Source organism: Polistes canadensis, unplaced genomic scaffold, assembly GCF_001313835.1.
Source record: "Polistes canadensis isolate GaletaPanama2010 unplaced genomic scaffold, ASM131383v1 scaffold_28, whole genome shotgun sequence".
Classification (NCBI taxonomy): Eukaryota; Metazoa; Arthropoda; class Insecta; order Hymenoptera; family Vespidae; genus Polistes; species Polistes canadensis.
The window spans coordinates 63940-88835 of record NW_014569575.1 but is presented as its reverse complement, the minus strand read 5'-3'; the positions used below and the strand labels follow the sequence as shown (position 1 = coordinate 88835).

Here is a 24896-nt window from a genome sequence, read left to right as displayed (position 1 = left end):
ACGTTATAAATAAAGATTAAAACAAAAGGGAGAATATATATATATAAGCGAAGCTGGAGGCGACTTTGCTGTGATTTAGATTTCAGTGTGCGACGCGCTGTGTACGGACGAATGTGTTTCGGAGATGACTTGGAAATTTTAAAGGAGAGCCGTTAGGCCTCGCTGCGGGAATCTTACCTAGAAATTTACCCTAAGAAAGGATCCCTTTGAATTTCTTTTCCTTTCTTTTTTTTTTCTCTCTGTTTGTCTGTCTCTCTCTCTCTCTCTCTCTCTCTCTCTCTCATTCTTTTTCTCTCTTTCTTTTTTTTTTCAAATTATTTTTGAATTTCCGGTTCGCGAATGTACACGAGACTCGAACGAGATTCGATCACGCGCGTTTCAATAATAATAAAAAATGCAGCAGATTTAATTTCGAGGATCCAATTGGAGCGAAGAGGAGATAATTGTCGTTAGGTCTAAGCAAAAGTGGGGAATTCTTCGGCGAGCCGTACGATAATCGTACGATGATGCCGCTCGCGCCGACGCCAATCGTTCCGGTACCCTCGAAGCCAAAGATCGGCTTCAGCATCGACTCGATCGTCGGTGGCGGAGGTGGTGGAGGTGGTGGTGGTGCCGGTACCGGCGGCGGTCCTGGTGTACAGGCTGGCCGAGTCATCGAAGATCGAATTACTGGGAAAGATCGTTTGGATCCTCGAGTTGAAATCGAACGAGATGCCGGTAGTCCGATGGAACTCGTCGAGGCCTCCTCGTCGCCGAAGTCACGTGGCATCGCAACTAGATCACCCGGTGCTCATTCCGAAGGTTCCGATCGACCTGTATCACGTAGTTCCTCCGTAGAATCCTACACGAATAATCCGCGAAGGACACCATCCCACGCGACCACCGGGAATAATAATAATAATAATAATAATAATAATAATAATAATAATCATCACCATCATCATCACCACCACCATCACGCGAATCATCACGGACATCACCACCATCATCATCATCACCATCTCGGTGGCAGCAATCAATTAGATTTCGGTAAGAGTACCGTTCTAAGTCATAGCGGTGGCTCCACTCCGAACGATAGTCCGAGTCCACCTCATAGGATACCCGGACACGGTGATTCACCTGTAAGCTCTCATCCTCAGCCACCTCCTGGCGTTGTAAGGCCGAGTCCAAACTACCTAGCACCACCGCCTGGTGCCGTTACAGCTGCAGCAGCCGTCGCAGCCGAACAACTAAAGTCTCTTTACGGAATACCACCTGGACACGGACCGACGGCACCTCAGACCGGCCAAAACGAATATCATTCCCAACAATTAGCGCTTGCTGCCAATCTTGCTGCCGCTCAGCACTTCCAAGCGGCAAATCTTGCTGTTGCTCTTCAAGCGCATCACGGTGCATCTCCTCATGCTACACCTCATGGACCTTATCCGCACGGTGGCGCACCGGCTGGACCACATCCTCCACCTCATTCTCATCAACCAGCAAGAGATAGTTATCCTCTATATCCTTGGCTACTATCAAGACATGGCAGGATTTTTCCTCACAGATTTACGGCTGGKATGTTATCATTTATTTTTCTCTCTTCCTCTCTCTCTATTTTATTAATTTGTCCTCAAACGAAATCAGTGACGCTTATTGTTACACAATAATGGTATGTTATTATTAAGCATAATCGATAATATAAATATGTTCTCTGTAATTACGTAAATGTTTCCTCACACTTATGTTAGATTTAGCAATGTGCTATTTTTTCGTAAATCTTTTTTATCGGACTCTTATCGCTTTCTCGTATTCTTCCTAGTATTAAAAATGAAGAAAGCAAATAATGAGCGGGGCCTAATCAGTTAGATTATTTTTCTTAGTCAATGAATTCTTTTCATTTCTTGTTGACATTTGATCCAACGATCTCTGACTCCTTCTTATTCTTCTTCTTATTCTTCTTCTTATTCTTCTACCCCTTTAAAGTAGCACCTTGTTTTGTATGTATCGTGAGAATCCAATTTACGGTTTTATCGATGTTAGGTCGATGATAATGGCATCCTGCTTTCCGAACTCTCTTCTTACGAGGTCAGTTCTTTAATGAAAGTAACGCGGAGATAAGCTAGAGAGTACGAAGGAAGAGAAACAGAGTGAGAGGTACAGGAAAAGGAAGAGAAGAAGAGAGAGAGAGAGAGAGAGAGAGAAAGAGAAGAAAGAACGTCTCTGACAGGTAGAAAAGGCAATTACCATAAATTTACCGCGATCGGCGCTTATACGGAATGAGGCGTGCCACCCGGTAGAGGAATATATATCTACTTGAAGAGGACACGAAACTTGTTCCGTCGTAAAAAAATTGTTCGACGCCATCTTTGTCTTCGCGATCTCGCGCTTGTCCCGCGCGCACTACAAATGGTTTTTAATTCTTGGAATTGAAGGGCGGCGAATCTAATTTCCATCGTTCTTTTTAGATACAGCAAATATAGACTTTCAGGAACTAACGTAACGAGGAGGTGTAGACCGATCCTAATGAATTTTTTTATTTTCATTTCTTTTTTCAAACTACTCTCCCCACCCTCCCCCGACTCCCGTTTATTTTTTAAATACGCATCGTGTATTATCGTCAAAAGAAATTCATTAATTTACGCGATAAAGTGTATATTTATATTAATCATATGTGCTGTGTTAGAGGTTATGTCTAATTAATGTCTTTAACATTCATTGGTCTATTTTTTATATTTATATTTTTATTTTTTTTTTTTATTGATGCCTCGCGAATAGACAAATTATAGTGGAGGTCGTTGTTAATTAGGGTCTCGGATTTCAACGTGTTAAGATGTTAAGTTATAAACGATCGTCGTAACAAGTTTCTTTTCAATGTTCCAATAAAGAGTGTTATCGAGAAGGTGTTCATCAATTATAGCGTTAATTTCATTAGGTGTTTCAAAAAACGTTCATCGATTTGTTCACTTTTATTTAATTCCAATATAAGATTCCAATCAAATCCGTGAACCTTTGGAACATTTTTATAGTACTTAATAAATCAAATTATTTCATATTTATAACATCGTATTCAACAAAAATTATATTCAATTTAAAAAATTACTATTTATAATAATAATAATAATAATAATTTTCCGAACAATTAAATAAATCGTTCAATTTGAACGATTATTTGAATGGAGTCAGTCGGTGAGAATAAACCTTTACAATATCGTGAATAGTATGATATAATAGAGGTAGCGACAACATGACACTCAAATTCTCGTTGACGTTCGAGGAATATATGGTATAGTGAATCTAAAAAAAGGGAAAGAAAGTTGAAAAAAAAGTAATAGAAGTAAGCGACACCTTCGATGTTCGATCGACGACATCGAAAAAATCATCTGGTAGGTGTACAATACTGAGTTTAATCAGTATTATTAAAGCGTCATTTTATCCCCGTGACACTCTCACCACGGGGTATCTATATTCGACAATAGGACCCATCTCGTCCTTCTTTTTTTATTATTCTTTTTTTACGGTAGTTCCCCGTAGTTGATTTCTTGCTTGTTCGTGTTCCCCGTTTATATAGATGAGTTTCTTTTCTACCTCCGATTGTATTATATTATTATACTTCTTTTCTTCTTCTCTTATGTATTGTATTATTGCTCCCTTACGAGACTTATTGTTTCTTTTTTCTGTCTTACAATGAGCTTCGAATATATTAAAATTGTTGATGTATCGTTTACGTTCAGGAAAAAGTCATTAACTAACATTTATGTTAATATGAATTATTGCTTGTCGAATTAAATTAACTATAATTTAACTGGAAAAATCAGGTTTCGTTAAAGTATCCTTTTTGTTAATACATTCAGACGCTACTGCTATTGATGGTTTTTTGTTAAATAAAATAATAGGTAATAAATTGGATTGTTTATAAAATTGTGATCAACGTAAAATATATAAATCATTTTATACGAAAAAACGTAGTAATAATGATTTTTTCCGGATACATAAACGATATGTTCCTTTTTTTTGGTGTTTATTCTTTATTACTTGCACCGAATTTGTATTCAAACGAAAATCCTTTCAAAAATGATTTCTCGTGACACGCGCGTATAGATGCAACAAATCATTAATCTTCATCATCTTCACTTCAGATCGTGAGATCGAGTTGGTTTCTTTTTTTTTTTTTCTTGGATAAAACTCGTAAACGAAATTGCCATACAGTGGCGAACAACATTGCTGAGTTTAGTGAACTTGTCACGTCGTCGATATGCCAGTCGATTTCTTTCTCTCTACTAACAAAGAAAATAAGAAAGAGAGAGAGAGAGAGAGAGAGAAATATATATAAACTCGTGTGCAAGAAAACCATGGACTCTGTGTTCTCACAGGTGTCTAGGGAACGTTAGATCGCAGCAAAAATACGTCCCGCGGCGTTCCGGAATTGTTTTTCCAAAGACGTTTACAAGCAAGATGCATTCCACGCTCTACTCTATGTTACGTATTTTCTTTATTTTCAATAATAAATTCGATTACCTTGGGCAGCCATTTGTGTCCACGTTCAAATGTTAAGAAATAAATCATCGTTCTTCCGTATATTTCATTGAAATGTAGATTAAATTTAAAACTCATTACTTTCGTCACATGATCAACAAAACATAACACACACACATACAAGAATAATACACAAAACGATAAAATATGACGAAAGATCGTTAATAAATTCTGTTGTAGTATTATGCAAATTGAAAACTTGTTTATTAGATAATTTACGTTAGAATATTGTAAATTATTGGACAGGATTGGATAGTAAATGAAACGTTTATGTTTATTCGATCTACCGAATTCCAAGAAATGGAAGCTAGTATATATATATATATATGTAAATAGATGTAATGCACATTTTCTTTATCTCTCTTTTTCTCTCTTTCTCTCTTTCTCTCTTTCTTCCACTCTTTCTCCCATTTCTTACGTCTAAAGTCAAGTTAAACGACGCAATGTTTATTCGCATACATTCTCGGTAAAGTAAACATAATACATATATGTATATCTGAATGACGGTGTTGTACGATCGAGTGAATTTACTTACTTACTTACTTACTTACATAGATGTTGCGAAAGGTCGCTGGCTACTCGTCTTGATTATCGTTGTCCGTTCTTGTCGCATAATTTAAGCTCGTTATTATAAAACGTTTTATGTCACGATTTCTATCTTCGAAGCGTGCTCATTATTGTCCTTTTGTTTATGATTCCTTCGAAGATAACGAACGGACGTGACGAGAGATTTGCTTTTGTTATGATGACAAAAGAGAGAGAGAGAGAGAAAGAGGTATAACTTGTATTATATTGTGTTCGAGATCTATTGTAATATTTATAAATTGATCGAGGTTAACCGATGCAAGTGATACTTTATTCATTCTTTATCGATCATTATAATTTTATGATAATGATTTATTCTTTACTTTGACCTTGGACTCCAATTAATAGTAAGTGATATTACGTAATTCGATTTTAATTAAAGAAGAAAGTTAAACGATATCGTATATCGATAAATTTCAATAATATTTGTCACGTAAAGATTTGTTTTGCGTCAATAATTTTAAACGAGATGAGAGATGGCCGTCTTTAGAGATTTAACGATTACAAAAGGGAGGAAAAAGAAAACATTTGGAAATTTTCTTTACCTTATTAAAATACATTTAATAATATCGTAAGAAATATCAACTGGCAAATGTAATGAAATTTTAATCGTTCATTATCAATGAGCTTATCATAGTTAAGAGTAGTCGTGAGTTAAGCGTAAGTTGGAAACCAACCGGTTTGTATAATTGAACGCGGCGAATTGTTAATGCTTAACCAGTCGTCGTCATTTTTAATATTTTTTCTTTTTTTTTCTTTTTTTTTATTATTATTTGAGATAAATGTTCGTACGAGTTTATTAGAATACTCTAATAAGAATGAATTAATTCGTAAGGAAAAATTAATTATCGTTGCGATCGTAGTTACCGATAATCGTTCTCGAACGATTAATCATAGTTCTCTCGTATACTTTAACGTGATATCAACACACAGCGGAACCTTCGTCGGCACGTTCTTTCATAGATATACCGATTTTTCGTTATGAGAAGAAAAACGGGGCGGGGCATGTTGTATTGATATGTATGCAATATATGTACGTATGCGTATATGCATAAAATACCGTTATTTACGCAACGAATGTTTCTTTTATTATTTGCAATGCGTGCATCGGTTCTTTTTTTTTTTCTTTTCTTTTTATTCATATCCTTGTCAATAATAAATTTGTCACGTAAACAAATGTTCTATATAGGAATACATAAATACGGTGGAACTTCCAATATCCGATGATCTTAATATTCGAAAGTTCCAATTATTCGCATGTTGCATTATTGTAATGCTTTATTATATCGATAATTCATTCGTTTTTAATTCAAACAGAAGAGATTTCAATAAAATCAGTAGACTTTTGGAGTATTTTAATAATGCTTAATAAACCAAATAATTTCATACCTTAAATCGTATCTCATAGAAATTATAAATGAATTTATATTGACACAGAATTAACGTAACATGCAATTTAAAAATTACTATCTATATATAACAATAATAAAATCTTTTTTTAAATACTTAATTAAATCGAACACACCGTGTATATAATTTCTTGCTTATGTTTTTATTATTACAGTATGATATAAATATCGTACACATTTACGACAAATCTAAAATTACATTTAAATCGAAGAAAAAATGTCAACAACAAATACTTTATAAATGAAAACACATGACGAAAAGGGGTGCAGTAAAAATGACTAATATTACTAATATTATTATATAAAAATTCCTTTAATATATTCACTCTCTTATACTATACACACTAAATAGATGTTTCTACTACTATACATACAAGATAATTATTCGTATCCGTAAAGAAAGTAAGATTTGAGATAACGTTGTAAAAAAACACATGTTAGATGTTTCTTCGAAAAAATAAACTCGAATAATTAGAACGTTTGAAATCATTAGATATACGTTAACCTACCCCGTATTATATCGTAAGTTTTGCACGATCACCGGCGTCGCACGCTTGCCAACAATTAAAAACACATTAGGTCCGCAGAACAGGCAATGTATTAAAGGTCTCTCTTCCTTTTTCCGTGCTAAAGAAATCGCTGGTAGAATGCAGGAGGAGACGTGAGGCTTCCAGCAGAAGCCCAGGATGCAGAAGAGTTTAGAGAGAATCAGAAAGAGAGAGAAAGAGGAAAGAAAGAAAGAAAGAAAGGTGGGGTGGGTGGGGAGGGGGATGTAGGGTAGGAGAGGAGTATAATTTGATACGTTTACCATTTAGTCTTATTTTTGAGTAATTTCGAGTCGCTCAGGGCGTCTCAGCTGCGATGCCGCAACGCAAGCTCGATGTAATTATAGCCTTGGAAACTTTTTTCCTTTCTCTCTTTCTTTCCTTTTCATTTTCTCTTCCTTTTTTCTTCTTCTTCTTCTTCTTCTCTCTTTCCTCTTCTTTTACGTCGAACAGGACGAACGAGCCCTAGGCAATGTCTAGGAGATCAGCATAGAGAAACGTGTGAGAAAGGAAGAAAAAGAAAGAGAGGGAAAGAGAGAGAGAGAGAGAGAGAGAGAGAGAGAGAGAGAGAGAGAGAGAGAGAGAGAGAGAGNAGAGAGAGAGAGAGAGAGAGAGAGAGAGAGAGAGAGAGAGAGTAAGAAAGATTCAACGGTCGATATCTCTTCAATCTTTCGCGAGAAGATCGAGAGAATCATTCTTCATCCCTATTCACCTATCGTGATCCTTCTTCTTCGTCTACCAACGATTCCAATAATGTGAAAGAAACGATGACCAGCTCTCTCATTCTCTTTCTCTTTTTTCATTTTATATTTTATTTGAAAATATAGTGACCCCAAAATGTTGTTTTACCGACAATAAGCATTAAAAAAAACCAAAGGAAAGATTATACTATATATTGGTTTATTAAATAAAATTATTATATTTTATTGTTTACTTCATAATATATATGAATTTGTAATTTTAAGAAAAAGTACTAATAGCTTATAATTCTGCTATTGTGAGTGACACTCTTTTCTTTTTAATCTTTTTTTTTTGGGAAATTTTCTAATTAAATGATTGATATACACGTTATATTATGTCTAATTTAGTGCACGAAAAATGTTAAATAAGTTTTTATCTATTTATATTATTTTTATTGAATTATTCAGTGGTTACATCTGCTTTTAGCCATGTTTTCTTTTTTTTTTTTTTTTTTTTTTAATATCCAAATGATATTCGCGAGTTCGTTAATCGATTAATTATAAATGTTCTTCTTCCTAATGTTTTAACAACGCTGTCGTCGTTAAAATATTATCAACTTTGTAAGGCTTATTTTTGTTGGATCGTTTCTTTATTGTCAGCGTCTCATTAGTCGTATAATTGCGATTGTTTTGTGACATTTATCATTGGCGTGGCAGATGTCTTGCATTGAGAATCGTATTTGCGTGCAATTAACGGCGAGTCTGTTGCATCTAATATACATTATCTGTTCGATCCAGCACGTGACTAAGCGATTGCAGCTTCGAATAGAGATGTCTACTTTGTCGTTGACAAGAATTAACTCATTCTATAATGAAATTTTTATTTTAAAATGTATTTAACTTTCAACAAGATTGTATGTTTAATTTTCATAACACGCTAGGATCGTAATTTAACTGAGTTTTTTTTTCTTCTTCTACTTCTTCTTCTGAATCATAAGAGATTCATCGCGAATATATATATATATATATAAAAAAAAAAGAAAAAAAAGAAGACTTGTGGTAATATATGTATATTAATTAAGCGTATAATTTTATTGCGTTAGTTTGTATAGATGTTTGAATATGTATATGTTTGATACTTATTTAAATTGTATACGCGAGAATAGTGGTATGTAATTTAAATTTTTTAATCGCATTTGTAATAATTAAAATTTATAACAATTTGCACATATTACAATTTGATTTCGTCATTTCGTAATAATAAATTAAACTTACATTCTATAATATATAGGTAGGTATATATATATATATATATGTACACCTCTCTATATAAGTAAGTAAAACTTCTTCGTTGAATTTTCTTTGGCAAAAGGTGATACGGTCGATTACGTTATGCCAAGTTGGTTACATTGCTATCGGATAGCACGTCGAATGCCTGCGCGTCTACATTGTGCTTGCATAATATGAATTAGCATGTCATCGTGCATCGATCCATCGTATGCATTTTTGAACGCATTAATAGCTTGCTTTCCTATTGTTTTCGTTAAGGACAATCAGGTAAATGAAAAACGTATAAAATCTCTATTTAATAAAAAATAAATTCGAAAAGGACGAACGGTGTATGAGAGATGAAAGGAATACCATACTTTTATATATCTAAATTAAATATATTTATATAGATATTATAAAAATATTTTCTATATATATAGTAATGATTATTAATTTCTTTATCGGATAATATTATTGTTAAAATAACTTTCTTTTTTCCCCCCGAACAGATGAACATATAAAATATGATTAAAATAATTTGTTTGATAATTCGATTGGAAGATTGAACACACATTAATTATGTGTAAGTATAATACAATAGTTTGATCGTTGATATGTTATGAATTAAAAATACAGATGCGTTATATTCTATCACAATTAAAATAGACACATAACGATTTTTATAAATACAATATTTTCGAAAACGAATTCTCGTACGAAAAAATGTTAATACTATTTTAAAATATTTTTCGCGAAGAATTTATTTTGTATTCTGACCCACAGTATAATTCGTACATATATTAGAATAATAAAAATGTCAAAATAATATTTTCACTCGAGGTATAAATCAAAAAGACAAATCGCGTAATTAGAATTTTGAAAGATAATGGATAGTCAGTCAAAGGTTAGAGTAAGAGTAAGTTGAATCTTCGGAGAAACATAATCGTAATAGGATTTCTCGTAAAACTTCTTTGATAGTATATGTATGTATAGTTTTCGATCGATCTAAGGGTGGACGACGGACTTGGTATGGTTTGGTCTTCCATTTTATGTAGCTATACATTTCGAGGCACATGCCGAGTATGTATATATCTGTTTGGGTCGAAGCAAGGATAGAAGGTGTAGCGATTTATCGTGCAGCTTTTCCGGTAAAGTATCTCGAGGTACTTCCGGCAGACGTGGGTATCGGACGATCGACATGGCTCTTTCGAGGTGGAATACTCAATTACCTGAGCGAGTTCCTAGTAGGTACTTCTCTCTCTCTATACTAGTATACCTATACTAACTATATGAGTTAGGTTGTATTATGTAGCTACTTACATAGGTAGGATTATGCGTGGCCAAGCACGCTCGTGTTTCGTGACTTACGACGTTGAGGTGACGAGAGAAAGATGACGAGATGAAAGTATAGTGGGGGTACTTCTTACTAACTAACGAGAATAGAAACAATGATGACACAATGTTTACTAATTAAATTGATCCCACCCTTTGTTTCTTATTTCTTTTCTAAATTTTCTTTTCTTTATCCTTTATATATATATGATATTTTAAAGAAGAAATTCTTACAATTAATCATAAGCAAAGTGTTATTTTTATTTGATTAGAAATATAGATACTATTTACTTTTTCTAATTATCTGAAAGATTGATAAAATAATAATGTTATATATTTAATTTCATACTCAATTCTTGGAATGATTAATCAGTTATTTCGATCAATTATTTATCGTGATTGTACGTATTAAAAAATACGGACTGTATAATAATACCGGTAACATTGTTATTGCTGTTACCAAGCGTAGTCCGATGTTAATTAAGAATGTAAATTATCTACCAAACAACCCTTCTATCGTTGCACGTGTATGCGCCACTTGCTGTATCCTTTCTTACGTATTATCACGATATAATTATAGGTTCTTTCGTATAACGTTAATTAATCACTCTCTGATCATTATTTTTTGGTGGTAACGAACGTAAATAGGCAGGTTTTAAATCGTTAAATGTGAAAGTTAATATAAAAGTTCTGCCAAAAAATATTTTTTAAAATAAATATTACGATTAAATGGAAAACGTTTGTTTCTATTATTATGTTTATCAGTTACTCGTTATGTAAATACTTACTTATCAATGCTCTAATGCACTTAACATTCACATAGCATTTTCAAATCGATTTATTTGACCTTCATATCGTGAATCATTGAATAATAAAATCCAAGATCGTTTGAAAATTGTTTTTCCCTTTGCATTCAAGATTAATTAATATCGTACAGTTGCGTGATATATATATATATACCTAATTACTTTAAATATACATATTTATCTTGTTTATTACTTGATTTACAAGTCTGGTATTGTAAGAATAATAATAGATACATACATTATTACAACTCATGGAGATATTTATATAATTATAGTTTAAGTTTGATTCGTGATATAATTTTTCTTTTTTTACACATGTTGCATTTGAGTAATTAAATAATTAAAGTATACGATCGTTTGCTGTTGTTGTTATTGTATCATTATTATTTATATTATGCTGGTCGAATTTGTAAGAGATAAAATAAATGATTAATTATATACAAAGATAACAATATTTTTATCTTTATTAGGTCCCGACATATCTGGCTTCCTTCTGCAACCCTTCAGAAAACCGAAAAGAATAAGGACTGCGTTTAGTCCAAGTCAACTGTTAAAGCTGGAACACGCCTTCGAGAAAAATCATTATGTTGTTGGGGCGGAAAGGAAGCAGCTAGCGCAGGCGCTATCGTTAACCGAAACGCAGGTAAGGAAAAGAAAATTGATTGATGTCAGATACAAAAAAAAAGGGAAGTTAACATATTTTTTTCGAACGTCTATCCATTAAAACGATCTTAAAGTTTATTATTTTCATTCGAGATGTGAAGACGATCGATCGATCCCATCGTAAATATTTTCACGATTCAAATCTTTTTCTCAGATCGAGTACGAAACCAAATTAATCATCTTATGAAACAATTTTCAAATAATTAAGTATAATGTAAATCGTTTGGAAAAAACTTTCATAACAATTGAAAAAGTAAAAAAGAGAAAGTATTAAAAAAAAAAAAAAATTAGTAGAAGGGGAAGAGGAAGAGGAAGAGGAAGAGGGAAAAAAAGAGAACGTGAATAACGTGTTAGCTTAACGAGGCCAATGGATGTGCAAATTTGCTAAGAATAGGGATGGTTGTGGTGTTCTAAAGAAAACACGTTGCGGAGAATCGGTGAAAAGGGCGCGAGAGTCACGCTTTATGTATTCTATGGGCGTAACGCGCCCCGAAACAAGGGGTGGGGAGTCTTAAGAAGAAAGAGATAGATATATAAAAGAGAGAAAGACAAGAGAGGGAGAGAGCAAAGTAGGAGGGGTGTACGAAGGGGAAGGAGAAAGGTGGCGAGATAGTGAATTAAGCTGGGGGAGCGCTTACCGTCGTCGACGCCATTTTGGAAGGAACTCGTACTTACGCATTGTGGTAACAAGTTCTTTATATATATATATATATATCTCTCTCTCTATCTATCTTTTATTCTAACTTAAACTTTCTATTTTTTCTAATATAACTTTTTCAATTGGGAGGATATTTTTCATTTCATTGAATTATTTTTTTCTTTAGCGCGTGTGAGTAATAAATATAATATTGCAATATGACGATAAAATGATTATGAAAATAATATAAAAATTATAATCAACATTGTGTGTTGTATTTAATGTATATTTAGATATGATTTATTATATATATATATATTTGTATAAATTAATCTGAATTTTGTGTTATAAAATACGTTTGAATATTAAAATCAGTTTCCAATTGTATATCATTTTTCTTCAAATTAATCAATGTTGATAATTAGATAGATAGAGAAAGAATATTTTGTTGATAATGTTTTTTTTTTTTAAATACAACATTCTTTTCGATCAGAAATTCAAAAAGAGATTGTTAATTCGTGTTAAGTTGTACGGTCACGTTTCTCTTATCTGTTTTAAGAAATTCTCTTATGTTGGCTTGTGGGAAAAGGAATAAGACTCGATGTAGGTTCGCGAATGGCAAAAGCACCTACGTGATCGCGATTCGGCGAGTTGATTCGCGGTCATAATGTATTCCCAGGTAATTGCTGGGCTAATCGTACGTAATTAGTGCTCTAATGAGGAACACAGGGTCGCGTGTAACGCGCGTCTTTCTTATGAATCTTAACTAGGGTGAAACGTACCGTTTCTCTGCGTGTTCGGAGAGGCCTCTGTAAGAGCCTAAGGATATAATGTGACTGCTAATTGCGTGCCGTTCCAAGTAAATATATATGTATATATATATATATATATATATATATATGTATATGTATATGTATATGTATATAAGTAAGTACATTGCTGATTGCCTTCCGGATCGAAGAAGACAACGTTGCTGTTGGCCGTCGTTTCTTAAACGTAAATTTGCTCGTAAAGTATCCTGCTACCCTTGGCTACTATTTATTTCTTGGCTACTACCGAGGGGAACACTTACAGCAAACAAAAGAATTCAAGATTATCCTTTGGAAAGAGAGAATTTCTACGTCATACATAACGTATTATCTTTATTGTTATTTATGGTCTTCAATCTCGATTAGCTTCCGAAGTAGGTGTATTAGATAGATAGAGAGATAAATAGATAGTTAAATGATATATAGATAAATAGATAGGTATGTCCATGTTATGTGTTGTAATATCCGACGAGATAATATATTATAATAAATGATAATACGAAAGAGTACCGAAGGTAATTTGTAATTATAATAAGAAACGGGAAAGTCAACGATCGAGACAGTTAGATAATAGGATTAATCGCGATCATGTATCTGATTAGGCGTGGTTCTTGATATTGAAGGATACGACGATGTATACTACGAAGAAATGTGAAAGCTGCTTTTTTTTTTTTATTAGCGAGTTTCCCTTTTAAAATGAAACGTAATATATTATACGTGTTTTATCATAGATATCACGTAGCGATGGATAATGTAATGACAAGTTTAATTCGAATTAACGGATCAGAAGAAGAAGAAGAAGAAGAAGAAGAAGAAGAAGAAATAGAAGTAGAAGAAAAAAGAGAAAATTGAAAGAAAGAAAAGAGAAAATAGGATATAAAGATAACAAAATTATGTGCCCCGAGGATTAATTGGTAATTTAATGCGGGATATCGGGAATATTATAGGAATAATGACGTTAATTATATGCGAATCGATCGATAGAGTTAATTCTAATGATTTATCAGTCTTGAATAGGGCAACGAGTCATTACGGTTGTTGGTGTTCTGCCACTTATAGAGTAATACGGTCTCGTGAGGAAACTTGCAGTCTTATTTACGTACGCGAGACATAAATTATTAATGGACCTCTCCATTAAGCCGAATAATTTAGCCGACCAAACGCACGGTTTACAATCTAATCATACTCACTCTCTTTCTTTCTCTCTTAGTCTCTTTTTTTTTTCACTTTCTTTCTCTCAAACGCGATTGGAGGTTTAGTGCTAAGACAAGAGAGAGACACGAGAAGGCTAAAGATTTTACGACTTTCCTTGCACGAAACCAAAAATGTTTAATTTAACGCACACCGTTATTATATATTGATTTATTTTTCCTAATATATTTAATATTTATTTTCAAGTGTATTTATAATACTACAATATTTTACTCGTAAAATACGATACGCATGATAAATTTAATTTTATGATAATTAATAAACACAATTCGTTTCGAGAAAGTCAAATCCGGAATATATTATATTAGAATAAAATGTAAGAGAATAAAAACGGATTTCTAAAAAGCCGTTCACTTTCTAACGTTTTCAGATCGTATGACGATATTATCTTATCGATGTGTTGATGCTGTTGTGCATTTATATATTTTTTTTTTTCTTTTTAATCTTTTATAGACAAAATAAATATATATATATAATATATAAGGTTTATTATATATATATATATATATGAATTTTATTTAGTAAATTGGCAACGCAGCAACAGTCATCGGATGACCGACGAGCCTTAACTCGCGAATGCTTTATTTTTAGTCCAGCGACGTCACGGCTCATTATGCATAGAGAATCCGTACGCGGCCTGCATAATATGCAAACTTCTTTCCATTACCGTCCACGGCAACGTAATACGCACGGAGAAAAAGTCTAGCGCGATTGGCTGAGAATAAAATAGTGCCATGTCGGGAGAGCTACGATATCGTTTTTCTCTTTCCATCTTTAACTGTCTCTTTCTTTCTTTCTTTCTTTTTCCTCTTCCTTCCTTTCTTTTTCTCTCACGGAAGAGTCGATAGAAATCACGTAAGTAAGTATAATACATTTCGAAGAAGACAACGGTACCGAGCGTACCAATCATTTGACCATCCTCGTTGCAATCGCCCATTTCGAAATTAAATTATTTTTTTCTTCTTCTTCCATTTCAATGTCATTACGTATTCATTGAAGAATTTTTTAATTTCTTTTTTGTTTTTGTTTTCATAAGTAATATTTTCACAAGCAATGCATTTAAATCTTTCTTTAATAATCGCAAGTAATTATCACGAATGATCGACGAGTAAAATACGATCGTACGAATGGCAAGGAAGATCGTTTTGCAAATGCAACCAACGATCATAATTGAGAGTAGAAACCGAACAAGAGAACTTTTCTTATCGCTTAGCGGTATTAAAGTGAAATTAAATTCGTTGTATAACGTTGAAGGTTATCAACTGTATTTTTCTCTCGCGTGTGCTCAAGGGTCTAGTTTCTGAAAGCGAACAATGGTACATTAAAATCTTGGATAATTTCAAATCCCATTAAAGACTTATTCTCTCCTCTCCTCGCAACTACAGTTAGAAAGATCTTCTCGTCGTTCTAAACACGAATATCGTTTTTGCTTGATGTTTTTATACACTACAAGTTACTCGTTTAATATTGTATTATTGTAACCGTTTATCGTTCATATCGTATTCCACGAACGATACTACGTATATATATTTGCGAATTCGAAATTTCACAAAAACGTGACTCTCTCTTATTTATTATAAAATATTTATTATTTATATCATTTTTTTTCTCTTACAATTAATTTTAAAAACAATTTGACGAGCTTGTAAAACTGATCGATCACTTCGATTGAGTATTTTTTTAAATATACTTAAATGACTCGAAAAATTTCTTACCTATTATTTTCTAATAGTTTTGAGACTACACGTCAGAAAGAAATAATATATTAATTAGAAGTTAAGAATATATTTAAGAAGAAAAGTCAAAATGATACGTTATTAAATTAGTTACGTTAATTATAGACAGTTACTATTCTATCTTATTAATTAATTAATTACATACATATATATATATATACTGTCACCTTTGCTATACTTTCTAAAGAAAATTATTAAACACCTATCAAATAAAAACTATCAAAAGGATTGATTAAAATTTCCAAAAAAATCCTACATTTATTTCTGGATAGTAGTAGTAGTAGTAGTCACGAAAAATGATATTATCCCGTTGATCGTCATGTGAGAAGTATATAGAAACGAGATGAAAAAATATATACATATATATACACACACGTGTGTGTAGATATGTGTGTAAAAGAGAGAAAGAGAGAGAGAGAGAGAGAGAGAGAGAGAGAATGCGAAAAGCGTCATTTTATCGAAGCGTGTCGTTTTAGGACCAGCCACCCCAACGTGTACGCACGGTGTCGGCGATTGAAAAATAATATCGTCAAGTTTATTTAGCTGGGAGGGTAGGTTGACGAGAGGGTGGCGGGAGGCGAGGTGGCGGGGGAGGGGTTGGAAGGGGGTGGGTTGAAGCTCGACGATGACGACTACGAGGACGAGGACGAGGACGAGGACGAGGACAACGACGACGAGGACGACTATGGCGTTGATGGTTCAACTACGCGCACCGAGGATTAAAAAATAATGTTTCGAGCGTGATCGTCGGAAACCGAAGGGGAGATTATTGGACCGCCTCGAATCTACGCGATTGGTCGTACCGTGTCCAGCTGCGGATTTTATTCGACTGGGAGAATTGGCTGTGCGTGCCGAAAGAGACATCGATCGACGAAAAAAAAGAGAAAAGAGAAAAAGGAAAAAGAAGAAAAATACAAAAAAAAAAAAAACGAATGAGCAAAAAAAATATCTCTCTCTCTCTCTCTTCTCGTTTGTTTATTCGTCGATATTTCGTTTAACGCACGTTACACACACACACATCATCGTTCCGTTCTTCTTTTATAAAGTTTCGATCAATATTACGCACGCGAGAGAGAGAGAGAGAGAGAGAGAGAGAGAGAGAGAGAGATAGAAAATGTAAAATTGACTAACAAATACTGTGCGACGATTATAAATTGTCATAAATTTGTAAATATTACCGATCAATGTGATTATATAATCGAAGGGAAATGTTAATATTATTAATGATTCTTTTCACGAGATATTTTTTTGTCTTCTAATCGAAATTACTGTCGAGATTGTTTTTTACTCGAGTGGGTCGAAAAGTTTTCAAAATCTCGATTTAAAATGATTTCTCGAGAAGTCTCGTCATTTTTCTACCCACACGGTTTTGCACGTGCAATTATTCGTTTGCAATTATTGTTCCTTGCTTTTTGTTGTTATATTTACATTAGTAGTTCGGGATAGTATTTGTTTGCGTAATTTGAATGAATTCATTTGAATGTTTTAAGTTGTGAAAGGAAAAATATTAAAGAAAACGATAGATTACTTTGCTATTGGTTAAGATACTCGAAACATTTCTTCGTAGAAAATAGATCAATTTGTCTGTTATAGAACGAATGTCGAATGTCATAGGTACTCGCCAATTAAGATATCGCCTAGTTGTAGATTTTACAGGTACATTGATTTATCATTCGTAAGATAGAGTTTCGGTAATAAATAGAATGTTGAAATAAATTGTCAGTTAACTTACGAAGATAATGCGATTACGAAACTATCTGTATATATATTCTTGACTTATATTATTTAAAAAATTTATTTTAATTCTTTTTGGTTGACGCAACCCTGACATATTCATGGTAATTAGTTTATCCAGTGTTTTTAATCGAACATTTTTCCATGAATCTTGTAGAAGTTGTGAAAAATGTCTCACAGTTGAAAAATTCATATACACAAACATATATTTTTTATTTGATGTATATAAAATGTATAAAAATATTACGAACATAAGAAAAATATTAAAATTTCTTAAAACACATAACTCAACTTGTTAATATTTGATATAATAACGATAGATCATTTGAAGAAATCAGCAAATTTTGGCCCCGGTATATTGTATATAATAATACTTATATAGATAACAATATATGCCATCGGAGAACTTAAATGTTGCTGTCGCAATATTAATTTCCATTTAACGAATATCCAATTTCTTATGGTAATAAAAGGAAAAGACTCATCAGCAGGGTAGATCTTAGCTCGTATATATGTACTTTATATACATACTTTACATATGTAGTTTTATAATTAAGCAACGAAAGGTTTTCTCTTAATGGCAACTTCGCTTTCGGCCGTTTCGAATCGCGAAATCGGACATTACGGATTCTCCCGTGGTATTAAATTATCCGTAGTAACTCAAGAAAATTTTTACGAAGATAAACGTCGAGTCGTTATATTTGTTAAAAGTTAAAATACGCATTTTATGCGTATGGCCGGAGGTGTCTGTTATTATTACAAAAACGAGCAAGTACACGACGATAACAACCGTCTAACTTCTCGACAAAATTGGATGATTATGTTACGTTATCGTTAATATCACGTTGGATAGTAATTATGTATTTTTATCATTCATCTAAAACGATACAGTTATATGATCGATCGATAGATATTGATAGATACTTATTAGAAATGAGTAATTATTAATATATAGCTATATATATAAATAGTATTTCTTGTACGAGTATAGTATATAGGACATGATGTTATAAATAACGAGAAATCTATGTTTAATATCTACCTATAAGTAGATATTTAATAAACGTATTGTAAGTGCTACGTCATTAACGTTAACTCATTAACATTCATTTTTATCACGACCGATTTGAAAAATTTATTTCATATTTCATTACAAATTTCATTGAAAATTTGTCTATTCAAAATGTTATTACTTTTTAAACAATTATAATATAATCATTATATTGTGTGTTTTATTTATTATTCAAACCTCAATGAAATTCATTGTTATTTGTATTTAATTTAAAAAAATATGATCCTTTGATATACGGTTACAATAATAATAGGTATATCTGTATAAGTTTTAATAAGGTAGTAATAGGAAAGAAATATGATAATAAATTTTTCTTTTATATTTTTTTTTTTTTATACAAGAAGTAATGCGAATGATATTGTACGATTAAATAAATTATTTAAGATTATAAAATAATCATTTTTTTGGATAATATTTTGCGCAAATATTATGTTACATAGCATGTTTTACATATATACATAATAATATAATAATAATAAGAAATATTTTCACGAACAAAAGAGGAATGATAAGGAGAATGAGATAGAAAGAAAATAAAAAGAGAGAAATGCAATGCGAAGTTTGCGTCCGTCTCTCGTTATCCATTTGTGTTAACCTTGAAAATGTTCGCGAAGCGTTTCTGATCAGCGGACGTGCTCGTCGTGTCGCATAATTAGAATATCAATTAATAATCCGGATTAATTGAGCTCTTCATTATCCATGCATACCAAAGTGATATCCAGAAGCTCGCTGCACGCTTTCATTATTCTCCCTAACGCGTGGCGTTTCAAAGTGCAGAAAAAAAAAAAAATGACAGAGATGAACTACTATGTTAACGATATCCGGCTCGAGACGATTAAGGATAACGCAGAAATTATGATAAACGTAATTACGATTATCGAATTTTCTTTCTGATTTATTTATTTTGATTAATTCAATAATTTTTTTTAAAATGTGGAATTGAATTTGACATACAAGTAAGTTTGATTTGTTTTGTTAATCGTAAAAAAGTATATGTATTTTGATTATTTATGCATCATTATAAATTTAGTATGCAGAGTATTTTTTGATAATATCATTTTATCGAATAATATACGATTAAAATTTTGCATTATTAATTTTGTCCATATAGTATTTAGATTGAAACGTTTTAAATCTAAACACAAAAGAAACTTTTATCCTTCCTCTATAATTAATATCTAAAAGGATTAACATAAAAGGACAATGATCGTACGATAATATAACATTCTCGAAAGTTGAAATCGTAACTTTCATGGAACTTCGATGGAAAGGAATTCAGGAAGATTCATCGTTCTCATACGTATATAACCTCGGTGTACAATTTTCCAAGAGATCGGTGAAAAGATCGTTTCGAGCGGCATGGCATCTTAAAGAAGGTATCATTCATCGATACGGAACCAATTACAGGCAATACCCATCTCCGTAAGATCGGCCAAGATCGAAATTAAAGTCGGTTTTAAGAAAATAGAGGAAATAAAACTAAGAGAAATGGAAGAAACGAAAAAAGGAAGGAAAACATAACGAGAAACAAAAACAAACAAAAATAAAATAAAGAAGAAGAAGAAGAGGGAGAAGAAAAATCTTGGTCCAGCACATGTGATGGTTGGTAAAGGATCCTGAAAAGATGTCGGCTATCTATCTGGGCTCGCAAGATTGCGAGTTGGAAGTGCTCACGCGCACTGTGTGTCTGTCGATCGTTTGGACGAGATAACGAGTACGTAGGTACGTTACATAGTAAGAAAGAAAGAAAAAGAAAAAGAAAAAGAAAAAAAAGAGAAAGAGAAAGAGAAAGAGAGAGACTTTGCGAGTTAACCGGCGTTACTTCGGACTTTTAGTTGAACAGGGTAACAGCCTGGCTTAAGCACCAACAGAGCTTACCTGCCTTCCTCGGTGAGTTTGCGCGGAGCCACGTAATTGAGGCTGTTTCTGGAACGCGCTTAAGTGACAGGTGAACACCTTATATGCGAGTCACATCGCCAGTGACAGTCGTATGCGCCTTTCTAAAAACATATATATATATATATATATATATATACGTATACTAGTAGACGGTCAGATAGGACAGCAGAGACAAACGTAGGACGAACTCTTCTTCTTCTTATTTTTTTCTTCTTCTTATTTTAATAGTCCCTTCGTTTTCTTTATCTTATTATTCTTTTTCCACCATCATAACTTCTATTTATTCTTCTACCATAACTTTGTTGTGCATTTTATTTAGTTACGCACGGGTGCGCGCGTATTCATTTTTATTTTCATTAATATCCCTGTTTTTGTTTTTCTTTTCTTCTATCTCGACATTTAATCTGTGCAACGCGTGTTCTTGTCTCTCGTACGAAGTATAGTTTCTTTTCTTTTTTTTTTTCTTCATACGGATGTTTCTCTGTTAAGTTTACTCAAATATTTTGGGGGGGGGGCGATTAATTATATATTTGAAAAATACTTGTTTCAAATAATAATAATATAAAATCAATTATAACGTAACGTTAAATTTAAATTACGTACTCTCGAAGAGAAAAATAATTCTACAATACATAATTCGTGAGAATCCAAAAGATTACTTTTTCCCGAGTCATTTTATATTCCTGATGGATGATATTAGAGTAGTTTGAACAATGTTAAAATTGATGGAATCTGAGAAAGTCGATGGAAAGAAGTAGGTATAAATAGAGGATAAGGAAAGGGATGAGCAAAGTGTGGCGGTGGTGGTGGTGGTGGGAAGTGAGGGAGGGAGGGTTGAAACTAAGCGTAAATCCGAAATCCAATGGGGTGGGTGGGGTGAGTACTTTAGTAAGTTAGGGGAAAGAAAGGAGGGTGGTGGGAGGGAAGAAGAGGAATAGAGAGAGAGTTGTCTACATTCTGGGAGATGGTCCGGAACTTTGTGGAAGGGGATGCTCGTATTCGTATTCGCGTGCGTGAAAGATCTACCAATCGGATCGCAGGTCCACGTTCGTTGCCGTGGTAACCAACGGTAGAAAGAGCAAGTGAGATAGATAGAGGAAGAGAGATAGAAAGTGGGAAGGAACGTGCGATAGGGGTAACTCGATTAAGCTTGGAACGACGTTCCCAAAGGGAATGGCTACGTGAAGGAAAGAGGAAGCTTGAGAGAGAGAGAGAGAGAGAAGAGAAACTTCATCGTGCTTGCTAGAAGGGGTTGCTCTCTATTTGCCCTCTTAATCACCCGTTAAGTGCCACGACCCCAAAGAGCCTCCCTTCGGGCATAAAACTTGTGATTCGTTGAGTGCTGCTTTCGGACATTGCTGAATCGTACGACCTCAACGTTACTCTTATCTAACGGATTTCTAAGAATTCGTTGTTTAAAAAAAAAAACTAAAAAAATCGAGTAGGTTAATATATCGACGCGATTGATATATTATTTTATTGGATTTTAATATTTTAGATAATATATTTGTTTATATTTTGAGACAATAAAATCCGCGATATTATTATATTCATTGGTGAACGTGGATAGAAAATATTTTGTAAACAGTTAAATCCTCTGAGAAATAGAGAGAGAGAGAGAGAGAGATTTCGGTTTATATATAATACCATTCTGATTTTGATCCGAAATGCTTGGTTTAATCTGGGTCTCGTCAAAACTACGTTACGTTGGACGTGAGACGAGATTCGGTAGACCATTTATTTTGTCTCTCTCTCTCTCTCTCTCTCTCTCTCTTTTATCATTCTTTTTCTTCTCTTGGAACTCGAGTACAATGTCGATTTTCCAGCTTGATAACTTCAAAATGGCACTCTATCTGCAGCCCTTTCTTTCGGCATGAAATATGACGATCGTGCAGTCAATTCAAGGACAATAGTGTCCTCTGCCTTTCTCGTTCCATAAAAGGGAGCATGTGTACGAGAGTTACCCTTTCTTTTTCTTTCTTTTTTTTATTCTATCTCTTTCTATCTCTTTCTCTCTCTCTCTCTTATTTGACGATCGAAGGGGTTCCGTGTCAGCACACGAGCTATTGTAACCGGATAACTGCGTTTAGGGGTGGCTGTTTGATACATCGGCTCGTCCCTACTACTAAGAGGTATAGGGGTTGGTTCCATAACTAGTTGCCACTTAATTTGCCAAACCACGGGGCTACGATCCCGAGGGTGGAACGTTTCGTGTCCCCTTTTCAAGCGGATTGGTCCAATGAGCTTGATCGTCTGTATCGTTGACTGTCCGTCGGCTTAACGACGGTCGAATGATAGGGTAACACAACTGTAAAAGAATATATATATATATAGAAGATTTACACACGAAATTGCGTACGAGTGAATTCATGAAAATTAGGGTATACTATTATTCGTATCGGTTGTTTTATCACGTCGTCGACAAATGTTGCGCGATATTTATATAGGCTTTTAAAATTGATTATTAATCATCGGTGAGAGAGAGAGAGAGAGAGAGAGAATATTCTCGATAAATAGGTGTGAACTCTATGGGAAAATAATTTTGCAGCGATTTTATTATATATCATGCGTAGAGAATACTTTCTTAATGCGTGATAATGTAATTAAAATGTTATCGTTTGAAATTTAATTGATATTTTGTAATGTGTCGATTATTTTTTTAGTTTTTTTTTCTTATTTCTTTTATTAACATATTAAATCGTAATAATAATCCCACACTCTGTTCATTATTATAAATATTATCTTGAAAATTATGAACATATCTCTCGTGCAGTATTTCGATGACCTTTCAATATTTCTTTTCAATATTTGCTAGAATATATTGGTATTTTTTTTTTTAAACTAAATTATATTACCACAGAATCCTCGTGTGTTATTCGAAAAGTGAGAAAAGGTTATGGCCTTTCGTAGGACATAAAAAAAATATTGGAATAAATTGAATCGTACGATAAATGAATAAAATGAAAATCAAAAACACAAATGTTTCGTTATTTGTTACAGGTGAAGGTGTGGTTCCAAAATCGGCGGACGAAGCATAAGAGAATGCAACAAGAAGAGGAGGCAAAAGCTCAACAACAATCTGGGGGCGGTGGGGGCGGGGGCGGNGGGGGCGGGGGCGGGGGTGGTAATGGTGGTAACGCGAATAACAATAGTAATAATAAAAACACTCATCACGTTAGCAAATGGCAACAAGAGACGGGCGATTATCATCACGAGGACGAAGAGGAAGAAGAACAAATTGATCCCGAAGCTGAAGAATGTTCCAGCGATTCTGAAGCGTAGCTAGACGTTTTGTGCCTGGATTAAAGTTTCCAGGAGGAAGACATTTTCTATCGTTAGAACAAAAAAAAAAGAACAGAGAGAGAGAGAGAGAGAGAGAGAGAGAGAGAGAGATGTTCTTTACGAACGTATCCTCGAATAACATTTTTTCGTTGAGAACGAATTCTTCATGAAGGAGAATATGGTTGTTCGTTGATTCAACGTAAAAGTGATGATGATAATGATGATGATGATGATAAACGGTCTGAAAAATGTTCGCGATGTCTCATCAATGAAAATCGTTTAATCGATTTAATTTGGATTTTTATCGAGAGAGAAAAATATTAATAAAAGATTAATAAGAAGAAGAAGAAGAAGAAGAAAAAGAAGATAAATCGGACGTTTACGATCGTTTTATTACGTAGAGGAGTACAAAGAGTACAGAGGAGGAATAATATTATACTAGACTTCACGTCTCGTTAGTTGAAAAAATACGAGAAAGGATAGAAAAGAAGAATAAGAAGAAGAAAAAGAAGAGGGTGGAAAATAGAGCCGGGTCGGAAGTCAACTAATGGAGGTATTGTTTCGCGATGGTCTCGGCAAGGTTAAATGGAGATACTTCCGCCGGAAGAAAACAGACTAGACGAACGGAACGAGAGAATCACGAGATATCGACGAACATCTTCTGTCCGTTAAAGAGAAAAAAAAAAGAAATCTTGTTTTTTTTTCTAAACGGAC

At 33.5% G+C, this 24896-nt stretch overlaps 1 protein-coding gene across 1 annotated transcript; it reads left to right on the top strand.

Annotated features, from left to right (window-relative positions):
- The first annotated feature begins 260 nt into the window (after positions 1–260).
- Positions 261–24252, top strand: LOC106784033 (homeobox protein B-H1-like). The gene is made up of 3 exons (XM_014743122.1): positions 261–1553; positions 11608–11781; positions 23901–24252. Exons 1-3 carry the CDS (start codon positions 504–506, stop codon positions 24180–24182), a joined length of 1506 nt encoding a protein of 501 aa, XP_014598608.1. The 5' UTR covers positions 261–503; the 3' UTR covers positions 24183–24252.
- The last annotated feature ends 644 nt before the right edge of the window (positions 24253–24896 follow it).